We start from the raw sequence: 12,756 nt of genomic DNA, 5'->3' as shown, positions 1-12,756 counted from the left end.
GTTTTCCACTACCAGCTTCAACCATACACTTACCTGTTCATCCTGAAGCCATAAATCATTAAACTTGCACATATTGATTAAAATTATAAATATATAACAAAAAGGAGCAAATAAAATACTGGAAGTATGAAAATCTTGCCCTAAAAAATTATTGAATGATTAAATAGAATTCATAATGGTGATGATGATTTAAGATGGCCCATCTCTTGAGAAACACATCCCAGCAACATATACATTTGGCACGCATGGAAACCCTTTCCTGTTTTCAAAGAGTTCGGGGAACTCAATCAAAGAAACAAGGTTTAGGATTTACATCTGTGCCTTTTTATGTCTGTGGCCTCGCAGGAAAGAACCACCTCAGACCAGCTGTGAGCAAAGAGCTTGCAACAAGGCGCAGCCTTCATGTTCCCCACATGCAGCACAACTGCAAACAATATCCACGATTGAGGAGCTTATTGCTCAAAGCGGCTTCTCACAGGCCCTAAGCACATCAGAGGGCTTTCTATGACCAAGACAAAAACTCTGGGATGTTCTTCTACCGTGGTACTGTCCCACAAAAAAGCATAGAGGTGTTTAGAAAAGAACCCTCAACAGTGCTGACATTTAAAGCGCTTAAAATACTGAAAGAGGAAATGAAAAATGCAAAGAGGAAGTGGCTCGGCTTTTAAAAATGCACAAAATCCAGGCCCAATTCCAACCATGGGAATGGAATATGCTCTCCGTCACAGACAGTCCAGGCAGTCTGGTTACTCAGAACACCGCTGCCGTTAATCACCCAAAACAATCACGTGGCAGCCTCGAGAACAAGCAGACACTGGATAATAAATATTGTGTTGGCAAAATAACTTTAGGAAGCCCCTCCATCTGAGAGCAAATGATTCTGAAACACTGTATGGCTGAAGTAAAGAAGTTAAGTCAATTAATAATCACAAATGTCATCAGATATCCACTAACGTTCAAGCGAACAAAGATTTTTCGAACTTGTTATGTTGTTCTGCAAAGTTTTTAGGTCAAATGACACCAGATTAAGACAATATTACATAAAGATATACGAATGTTAAAGAAAATATGCTTGTCACAATCTTTCCATAAAGTTCGCTAAATGTTTTATTGCAACAGTGGGCTCTACGAAGTGGCTTTCAAAATATTTGCTAGTTTCACTATGGGGAAATACTCACATGGTGTATGTCAACTAAGTTATGGGCTTGAGATTGGATGGACAGTCGGGACACCGTGGGAGGATATGGCGATTATTCAGCAATGATCCATTTGTGTAGTATAGTCGCAACACTAATGTCGAAAGCCCTTTAGTCATTAAATTTCATATTGAATCACACAGAAACTTCTCATTTGACCCGATTATCATGCATGATGTCCAGCTACAGTTTATTTTTCAACCATTGACACCATCTGTATGAAAAATATTGTCAATCTTTAAACGTGTTGTGTAGTATGTTTACTCAATAGGTCGGTGATCGTACTATCCAAGGCCAAAATTACATGCTGTAGTATGTAGCCGTGACTATGAACATTTATATCTTTTAAACGAAGAAAGTGGCCAGGGGAAAGTAGGCCGACTGTGTTAAATTGTCATGAGTTGTGGTTTGTTTGTGTATGAATGTGACTATTATTGTGTTTTTTTTTTTTTTTTTAGAGTACATTTACTTAAGTGTTTGAAAGTGTGCTGCCGGCAATGTAAGTATTTGTACACTTGTGATTACTTTGCAGTTTATTTTAACATGCAAATGGTAGGCACAATTACTGAAATTGGCGGACTATAAGGCGCACACTTTCATAGTTTAGTAGGGTCTGCGACTTATACTCAAGTGTTATTTACGACTTTTATTTTTTCATTCAGACTTCAGAGCTTGTATTGTTGAATTTTTTTTAAAGGCAAAAAAACTATCTCAGATTTCTGCCTCATCTCTTGGGTTTGTGCGATTTATAGTCCAAAAATTGCGTATAGTTAGTTGGATAACAAAACAATATGGTCTGACACATTATATGTATTTATGTTCAATTGTGAAATGAAGTCAAACATTAAATACTCACTTTTATCTAGTGACGCTATTCTTTTGGGAAGCAAACCATTACACTACCATATCTACATCATAAAAGATGTTTCCAGATTGGATTAGCTAACAAAAATCCACGTGTTCAAGATCACATCTAGCCACTAACAACAACCCCAAAGATGTACTTTGTAAAAATACAGGAAATTATCACAAGACGAGCACAGGATATTAGTAATTACCCAGGTCGGTAAAAAACTTTTGTGCCTGAAGTAGCTTTCTTTCCATGTTGTTTCATGACTTAATGAGGGCTGTTTGGGAGGAATGTTTTTAGAAAACGACGCCACAGGAATGAGAGAGCAAAACAGCCATAGGTGATTAAGTCATAATAACCGCATGGCAGATAAAATGCTGAGCTGTCAAATCAATCATGCAGATAGGAAGATGAATTGAGAGGGACCGCCAGAGTCTACCTGACTGGCAACAAAACAAAATCATGGAAAACCAAATGTATGAAACTGATTTTTAGCCCAAATTAACAGATCAGTTTGAAGGTAACACGAGCAGTGAAGGGATTGATACATTAACGTCAAACAAGTAGTAAGAACGTGGTTTCATCAAAATCCAGATGAAGTCAGAATATTAATAGAAAGTGAAGGATGTTGCTTTTCTTATACATAGCCTTTCTAATGCCACCTCTCTGCTATATGGTTATAGCTCCAAAGAATGGTGCCATGGCAACCTGAGAAACCCATGCCACATCGAAGGCAGCAATAAACATGTTGGAAATTCCTAAATAGAGGTCCAACAACACTCTACTTAAGGATCTTACAGTTTTTTTGCCATTGTTATTGAATTTTACAATATGGTGTTGGATTGGCTTCACCAATGGGTACTTTTGTAAAAATCAGACTTACATCCTGGCCCAAAATATGAACTGATCAAATCAAAATAAGACAAGAAGGAGTTGAGCCGTATGTTTTTAGTATTTGTGTCCGTTTGTAGCCACAAAATCATGAATGTCCGTATCATCTCAAATTAAGACACCCCAATCTTATGTTGGGAAAAGCGCTGTAGTGGTTTCTCTTTTTTACCACAATCAACAATTACTGAATATGATCAGTACAGTGCCATCAAATATGTTCTATATATGTAGTAGAAATCAATGGAATAAAAACAATCAGTGAACCTTTACTCTTTCCTTGGAATTAAAAATGTTAGTTTACAAAATGAAATCAACACAAGAAAAAGAGGCAGAGGGAGAAAATAATGGAGACCAATGCTGCAACATTGTGTATTCCGCACCCTCTGCAATTCTATGAATCATACACTCAGGAAAGACAGGTGGTGGAATCCTAGCAACAATGTTTGGATCACTTCGCCATCTTAACTGCGGCGACCATGCATACAGGAACAAACCACCGCACATTATCTAGCAAACGTAGGCAAAATTCAGCTTGGAGGTCACACCCAACCCATCCAGTCTCTGACCGGATCTCATAATGTGTATTAAGTCTTAGTAAAGTGTCAAAAATGTATATTATTACATAAATGAAGCACCACAAAGAGTAAGATAACATTGATTCTTTGACATGGGTGTGATTGCCATTAGATTGAGTTTTTAAAACCATTTCCTAGTTACATCGATTGAATTTAGAACAGTTCATTCCAGAGTCCAAACTGTTGCCGTCATAAAACCTTTATCAACTGAACAGTCAGTGTTTAAGTAACATTTTAACATTAACAGCAGCAGTATAAGGAGAAAAAAAACTGTAAAGGACTGCCATACGTATGTGTGAAGAAACACTGCTGGTGATTATATATCCAACTATCATGACACCAAAACGCCCACTGGACTAAGAACTATTCTTGGCAACTCCCAAAGCTTTAAATCTTTGTGTAAACATGTCACAAAAACCTAAGGCATGAATAAATGAGGTGTACTGTAGGTGAGGGTGTTTCAATATGAAAAAAAAGACATAAAAAAGAACCACTTATTAAATTAGTAAAAAAAAAGGGAAGATTTTCATTGTACTATGCCATATAATCATGTATGCATTGAGAATTTTCCTGCAGCTTTGCCATGTTACTCCATCTAGACATCTTCAACGACGTCTTCAAAATGGCTCCCCTTGATAATTCCCGCAAAATCGGTAGGTGTTCAGATACAGATGCAGCTAGGTTGAGAGCTTATGGCAACACGACGACGTTTTTAGCCAAGAAATGTCAAATTCTCAGTCCATTGTGAGCAGGAAAGAGGTATCCTGTCATAACATCCCCCCCTTGTCTTCCATTGAACTGTCTGTAGATTTGCAAGCTGAATGAATGACCCACACTGACGGACAAACTGTAGTTTGTTTGAAACGATTTAATACCATCGCCCCTGAACCTTTTCTCCCACACATCCGACCTTGGATTCCAGTACAGGAAGCCAAAAAGGACATGCCTTCAAATTCAGGTTTGTTACATAAACGTGTAGTTCAAGGACAAAACCCCTCTGCATCACATCCGCCACCCCACCTTCAACGACACCCGTAATAGAGAGCTTGGGAACATGGCTGTTTTTGACACATTAAAAGCGTGACAGTGTAAACGGCTATGGGCAGAAGAAGGGGGAAAAAAGGCACCAACACATGACTTCCTCTGTGACAAATACATTATCAAAAGACAGAAGAGTGTTGATGCGTTGCGCGTGCACGCACACACACGCGCGCGCGCACACGCACACAATGAAGGAGAGATTGCGTGAAAAGGAAATGTGATCATTGTGTGACCGAAGCTGCAATGCGAAACAGCGTACAGTTGAATGTGAATGGGGCCTGGCAGGTACTTTATGAATGGAGGAGATCATGTGACCGCAGCACCTCCCGAAGCAGATATTTCTCACTGACTGTCAACAAGGGCACACAAGAGATCAGCCGTGTAAAACCATATCCACCCCATGAATCCCTTCCAAATAACAACACTAACCGGTTCAAGACAAGTCAATTATCCCTTTTATATCCGCCGTGTTTGGATAAGTTTACGCGGAGCTTTTGTTGCATTCAGGGGCGCATTTAAAGATTTTTTTTATGAATGGAAGTATGTAAATGAGTCTGATTGAAGAAAAACAGACCATCTTCCGCCTTTAGGGGAATGAAAGATCCATTTGAAGACGTTTAATGTCTTTTTCTTTTGCACAATGGTGACGATGTCCGCATTATTATGCATATGCGGTTACTCACGTATGAATGCTGAAAAATGGCGTTTTCGCCCTTGTACTGTCTATTATGTGCTAAAAACAGATGTCTTCTTGTGGGTTTAAAAACGGATTTTATGCCAAAATGAGGATCAGTTGATGATTTTTACACATGACGACACGCCATTCAAAAAAATACATTCATATATTACCCGTGTCGTGTCCATGAATCGCCACACGTCATGAATGCATACAAGCAACATGCTAGGGGTGATAAAAATATGGTTACGGGCTTAGATCGTTAGAATTTATACTCACTCGTTGTTTGGATTTGTTGACTCTTCACTCATTTTCTTCCTCACGGAGATCCGAGTCCTAGCACTAGCATCAACGGCGCTATGACGGCGGGATAAAATAGCACAAAATTCACCATTTTCTTCCACATACGGACAACCCAACCGTCTTTGACTTTGCTGTTTATTCAGGGTGGGGTGCTCGGTAAAAAGCGTCTGAACGATCCCCCCTACGATGGAGGAAAAAAAGCGAACAAAAAAGGAAAGAAATGGAGCTAACGTTAGCCGTTAATTCGCGAGGAGAAAGAATAACAATTTTGCCTTTTTCTTGGAAGTAAGATCCAACCATGGGGTGAAATTGCCCATCTCCTTTCCAACCAAACTCCGGGTTAGGGGTGCGAAGATTTGATTTATTTATTTATATATAAATAAAAAGGGCTTGATCGTGTTTAAATATATCCTCAAAAAACGCAGAAAGTGTTGAAGCCCGTCACGTTTGGCCGTGTATTAGTCGTAGCTGACAGTCGAGCATCCATTCGCCAAGTTGAGAGCGCTCCGGGACGACACTTGAAACAGCGCCTTGTTGGAAAAAGCCTTGCTCCGCCAACGTGTCCGAGTAATGTCCGCTTCAAGGCAACCTCGAAGCCTGGAGAGGAACGCAAGAGAAGGGATGGAGAGAAGAGGAATAGTCGTGTCCCAAAAAAAAGTGGGGTTCCTGCACAAATGCTTGTAAGAAGGGGAAGGAAAAAATAGTTTTGTATTTTTCCCCTCAGAAGTTGGTGGACATCTGCGTTAGTCGAACTCCATTTTCAACATGGGGAGGACTGCGGTCAAGTGAGCCGTCGTTTCTTCTTTGCGAAGTCAAGCCAGCCGCACTTCATTTTTGGTTGCTTTCTTACTTCAGCTTTTACGGTAAAGGGGCAGGAAATGACGGGCGCGCGCATGAACTGGGAAAAAAGAACGCGTCAACGTCACCGTTGAATCCCAGTCGTGTCAATGGACTTCATTTCGCTCTCATTCGCATCCTGATGTGCAATATAATACACTTTAAAGATGCCATATTAATCAATAAATGCCATTCTTTCAACCAATAAAAAAATGACACCATTGATTGTTTTTCTGTACATTTGACAATGAAATGCAAACACTGACGTCACCATTCAGGTCCTGGACAGCGTCATTAATGAAAGGAGTTTGTCAATGAAAAGGCAAAAAGTGAAAGATAAACATGAAATAATCATCCATCATTCGTATTGATTTGGTCTCAATACATCAAATGGCCATGGAGCTGTTGGTATACTGTCAACGCCATTCTTTCAATTATGAAAATATAATGACTCCATTGATTTGTTTCTGTACGTTTAATAATGAAATGCAAATGGTGACGTCACCATTCAGGTCCTGGACAGCGTCATTAATGAAGGGAGTTGTCAATGAAAAGCCAAAAAGTGAAAGATAAACATGAAATAACTTGTGTTGATTTGGTGTTAATACCTCAAATGGCCATTGAGTTATTGGTATACTTTCATTCATACCTTTTCTGAATCGCTTATCCTCACAAGGGTCGCGGGGGGTGCTGGAGCCTATCCCAGCACCAGGATGCTCTGAATTGTTGCCCAGCCAATCAGGAGATGGACAACAATTCCCACTCACTCATACCTAGGGGTAACTTAGAGTCTAATAAAAAAAAAAGTATAATTCATAGAAGCAGTTTTACATTGAAAAACCGAAATATGTACAATAAACAGGGAGTGATCACACATCAGTTGTCTTGATTTGGGGTCAATAGGTCAAATGACCTGGCAGATATAAATGAAATTAGGTGCCGATAACAGTAATAAATTGGTATGTATTAATAATTGCCTGCCTTTCTACAAAGTGTGACCATCTAAAAAGGATAACATTTACTCATTTGTGTGATACATTCAACACCTTTGTTTGTCATGCAGTATTGTCTTTGTTTTGTAGGTACACGGGTAAAGTTTGTCTTGTGATTGTGATCAAGGATGTTGGTTCAGATGGAAGGCCAAGACAGTTGAAATGCCCTTGAGGAAAACACATATTTGGGATGTTCTACGTTTTGTAAATAGCCAGAAAGTTAACTTTGTGAGCATTTGAAAACCAAAGTGGTGCATAAGAAGGTTTGAACTGGACCCAAATTTACATTTGTTGAATTTAATCATGATGCATTTTACTTTCCCTTGAAAGAATATAATAAAACTAAATTGAAATACTCATCCTTTGTAAATGTACACAGGCACAGTACCGTGACATCTGTGAGTAACATCAATTTATTGATATGCCTTTAAGGGAAATCCAGGCCTAATGTGTAATGTTAGGAAATGACCTTTCTCCATAGTTAGTTGGCCATTAGCAAATTCTCATGGTCAATGTTAGTGCTTCATTTAGTATGTAATGGTCAAGTGAAAATAATCATCAGAAATGGAATTGCTGATTTTTTGGGGGACTTTTTAAAAACTTTTTATTCACTGCACTTGAATGACGATATATCTGAAACTGGCTCTATGAAGAATCATACTTTGTAATTGAGTTGAGGCAAATGTGGCATCCTTTTTGACGATTTCATGACATTTTTCTGAGAGGATAGATGACCCCCCACTTCCTTCTACTTCCTATTGTTTGTATGCTGTGCGTGGGTTTGATTGAAACCCGATCCAACTGAGGGGAAACTAGTGTTTAGGGTGAGGTGGACGGGCCCTGGTGCTGCCGGGGGGAGGGGGTGTTTATTTGGGAGGCTTCACTGGGCTGCCCTGTAATCATGGTACAACCCACAGGATTGAGGGGATAAATGAATATGTTGGAGGGGAAGTCGCAGATTACTGTTTACAATTCGCATGGGGACGAGAGGGAGCAGCATGAGTGTGTGTGTGTGTTTGTGTGTGTGTGTGTGTGTGTGTGTGTGTGTGTGTGTGTGTGTGTGTGTGTGTGTGTGTGTGTGTGTGTGTGTGTGTGTGTGTGTGTGTGTGTGTGTGTGTGTGTGTGTGTGTGTGTGTGTGTGTGTGTGTGTGTGTGTGTGTGTGTGCGTGTATAAAGTGGGGCATGTTGAAGCATTTGCAGATGTCTATGCAATGACAAATGGAAGAAGGGCACGCATGCTGACCACCGCAATCTGCTAATGAGCCGGACTGCTGCAATTGAAGCATTTGACCAAGTGAACATCTTGCTTTGGGTTCAGTTTTAACAAAAAAAAAACAGGCTTGCAAAATAACGGCTCCACTCAAACTGGGTTATTATGTAAAAGCTTCAAATGTCAGTTAAAATATTATGATAGCATATCATCTTGAAATTCAGGATAAGTGTGGGAAAACAACATAACCAGGAAATCCCCTTGAGGCAAAACTGTTTCTAGTTTATTTACTCAATGCAGTTGGTAGGTTGAGGGGTGTGGTGAGGCTATTGTTTGAAGTACTAGGTGTACAAAGGGAAAAAAACAGTTGATGAGCGATAGTCAACCATTTTTTTAAGGGAAAGTAATGCTTTGAACAAAACAAATGTCTGCATAGAGAAATAGCGTTCCATTTATGTTACTAATGCTAATTTTCATTTACCATCAGACTTCATAGCACTTGTCAGTCAAGACTGTGAACAAAACTGTCTGCACTATAAAAAAATATCACATTTACCAGCTGTTTTTTCATAATGGAGCCTAATTGAGGGAGATATTTGATATCCGAAAACATCAAAATGTCACAAAGTGTCTTTTTGGTGTGAAAATAGAAATACATAAAACAATGAAAACACTTAAATGAACAATAAATTAACTCCCCTCTTTAGTTGCTTTTTATACTACGCCCTTGTTGGCCTCCAAGGCTGCAAATGTCTGAAGGTGCTGTTTTTTTTTTTACTTAGCGACAAAGGTTAACGCTTTCTTACAGTTACAATCTGGTTCTTTGGTCGAGAGGGGATTAATTTGTTTACGTCAACAATGTGGGCCATAATGTCAACCATTGGTACACACACTTTTTAGAACAATACTTTACTGGCCAGACCGCCACTCAGCTGCTCCCCCCCCCCCTTGGGCCTCCTCCACTTAATCCTCTCCCGCTCATCTGGAGACTACAAGCAGCACTCCTCCATGAAGAGATGCATTGTACCCAGATTATTTGATTGTTTTCAGATGTCTGAGATTTTCCGACTCAGATGCATGAGAGCTAGGGGTCGGGGGTGAGACCTTTAGGCCAACAGACACTCTGAGAAAGACTAGGGTCCGGCGTTGAGACACATAAGTTGCAGGAAGTGACCCCTGCTAAGGTCGATGATAAACAATGGGTTCACACAAACTGCTGCAGTCCTCCTTTATGGAACATACCACTCAGGTCAGATCTGGTGGGGTGACATTTGAAGGCAGAAAAAGAAAAGATAGCAATAGACCTCTTTCTCTACTCAATTTGACAACCAGGAAGACTCTTCACTGATGAAAATTAAGCCCAGAGAGGATTGGAGAGTAGACAAGTTGAAAAAATTGGATACAAATACGTTTAGATGTGGAAGAATGGAGAAAAATGGTTGCTCAACGACAGGAATAGAAGAAGGGGACCATGGCGGTGAAGGAGGAATCATCTCGTCAAGTCTAGGGTCCCGTGCCTGTCCAATTGGAACAGGCAACTTGTGTGCAGGGGGAAGCAGCACATTAAAAAACTGAATGGCGCTTTTGTTCTCAATGCCATGCAAGTCTACCGATGACTTTGACTCAAGAAGAGCATCAACAGAAATTCCCACTCTCATTACCTCCCCAACTCTTCACATTTGGTTGCCTTGATTGAAAACCTAGAGGGAATTTGAATGGCCAGATAAATGAATAAAAACCTCGAATGTCGGGATTAAAAAATGTGCATAACGCCACCCCCGTGCGCTGCGTCATGTGTGAGTCACCGCGGCACATTGCAACTGGGGTATAAACTTCATAGCAAATGTAGCTGTACATTCACACCACACGCTTTAAATAGCTTGGCCTCCTCAACCAGGCACTGATGAAATTCACGCAATGAGCAAATGACTCAATCATACACAAATGAAAGAGAAACAGATCATCTTTGACATTACATCTGTTCATACTCTTGGTAAATTTTCAGTCTGCCTCACAGTTGAAAGGAACTAAGCCAGTTAATTTGCGTTGCCCACATGATAAATTCATTAAAAACTGTCTTTTTGTGTGTGAATTTGTGAATAATTACTGGCTACTCTTTGCCGTGACAATTGTGTAAGTCCACTCAATGTAATCTAATCCTTTTTTTGCATTACATATATGAATGAAAAAGCTTAAATTTCATGCTTAGTGATGATTTAAGCAAGTTGGACTAAAGAAGACCCTTTTTTCTCTGATAAAATATTCATACTGCAAAGGCCCACCAACTTTAGGAGTTCTGCTTTTACATTAAAAAAAAAAAAACGGAGAAGGTAAGGTTGAATAGAACATGTGTGCGGCGGGTGTGTGTCTTTGTGTTCACTGTGGAATGCACCTGGCCTGATATGCAGGCGCAGGAATGCTGAATACCTTCTTCTCTCGCCCAAGGAGGCAGGGCTGGAATGTGGCCGAGGCCTCATTCTTCTTCTACTTCTTCTCTCTAGTGTGCACAGTACACACACATCCCACCATGCACACGTATCCCCCCCCACAAGACACATATGCCACTGGGTATGTGTGTGTGTGTGTTGGGTGCTTTTATTTTCAGGTTCAGGTTGTGGTGGCAACATGATGTGGGCATTGACCAACAGTTTATAGCCAGTGAATAACCAAACTGGAGTTATACAGTATATAATCATAAATTGTAGTCAAATAAAAGATTTCCTTGAAAAAAAATAACTAAAGGCTACTAGCGAATGAACTGGAAGTGGCTGGCAGTGCATATAATGTTGTTTTTTTGGCCATGTAATTTCAATGTTTCACAATTTGTTGACATTCAATCAGTTTAAACTCAAAGTTGATTGACACCTATCAACGTCAATGGAAGAAAATAACTAATAATGCACTGAAAGATTTCATCTGACAAACACTTCCACCACTAAACCTGTTTACTTTATACTAGTTTATATTGGGCATATTGGCTCCAAACATGGCTGCACTGAGGAAGTTTTAAGAACTAATTGAATTAGTTCACTTAACAGGATTTCCTATCCATTTGTTTTGGAAATTCGAACAAAATATTGGCCGACCAACGTCACATGTTCGAATTTTGCGGTGCCGTAGTTCGGGTAATGTTGACATGCGGTGAAGGCGGGCGCAATTTTGATGCCACTTGCCAACTAGTATTTACACAACAGCTACCTAGAAACAATACAAACAAGCCCATAAATTTTGGCAGAACCGTAAATAGGAGTGTGCCGATGTCCTTCTTTTCTACTGTGGTTTGTAAGACACTGTAGCCATGCTCGGTTGGGCCGCAGACTGGAGTAAATTACAGAGAGCATGGTTGTTTGGAGGGTTGGGGGGTGGGGGGCATTATTGTGCATATGTGTGTGTGAGGGGGTAGCCTGGGGGATTCAGGCCTCTGTGGTTTATGCGTCTCTCAACAACCAGTACACATAAATGCGTTTTTTTGCAAACTTTCCACTCTTAATTGATTGAAGCAGCCTGCTTCCTTTACTGGGAATAACCCTTCCAGTAAAAGTTTTTTTAACGGAAGTTTGAACTTTTGGTTTACTTATGGTGTTATTTGAGCATGTTATTCAAAATTTTGAATATCCAAGTTATGGTATATGTAATATAGTACTTGTTGTGGAGAAAATGGCCGGTCAAAGAACAATACATACTTTTTTTTTTTTTTTTTTTGCTAAAGTAGAAGTTGTTGTCAAATCAACAAATTGCTATTAACTCTGTCATTAGGTTGTTTGGTAAAACAAAGGAAATAACCATGACATCAAACAGGCTCTTACCCAAGATTAATCACTAAAAACATGTACTTCTCCCACTAGAATTACTACTTTCAGCAATGTCATAGAGTAGTGAAAGGCAACTCAACTTAGCAATCTTTTAGTAAGTTGTAACTGTGGACTGGAGGACTAACAAAAGTATTAATAGAAATAAAAAAAATATTGTGCCCTTTACTCTCTATGATGACAATGAACCCAGGATTACTGTATGTATAATAGATGGAAATTAAAGATATATAGAATAAAGAAAGGCCCCTTTTCAACTTCTCAATGATAGTAATGTGTTTTTAGTCCTTTTCTGTATTTTCACCCATGTTAGAGGAGAAGATAGCGTGCTCACAGGGCCGTCATTCAGAGCCAATTTCCTGCATGGCGGTCTTGA

General features: G+C 39.7%; 1 protein-coding gene across 1 annotated transcript in view; it reads right to left on the bottom strand.

Annotated features, from left to right (window-relative positions):
• spred1 (sprouty related EVH1 domain containing 1) overlaps window positions 1-6,368 on the bottom strand; it is a 28,337-nt gene extending 21,969 nt beyond the window's left edge. The window contains exon 1 of the mRNA XM_077731414.1: window positions 5,509-6,368. Coding sequence (XP_077587540.1) covers window positions 5,509-5,540 — 32 coding nt within the window. The 5' untranslated portion in view covers window positions 5,541-6,368. The remainder of the gene's footprint in view (window positions 1-5,508) is intronic.
• Between the last annotated feature and the right edge of the window lie 6,388 nt (window positions 6,369-12,756).

Source organism: Stigmatopora nigra, chromosome 13, assembly GCF_051989575.1.
Source record: "Stigmatopora nigra isolate UIUO_SnigA chromosome 13, RoL_Snig_1.1, whole genome shotgun sequence".
In the NCBI taxonomy this organism is placed as follows: Eukaryota; Metazoa; Chordata; class Actinopteri; order Syngnathiformes; family Syngnathidae; genus Stigmatopora; species Stigmatopora nigra.
The sequence above is the reverse complement of the archived record's forward strand: the minus strand, read 5'-3'. Positions and strand labels throughout refer to the sequence as shown.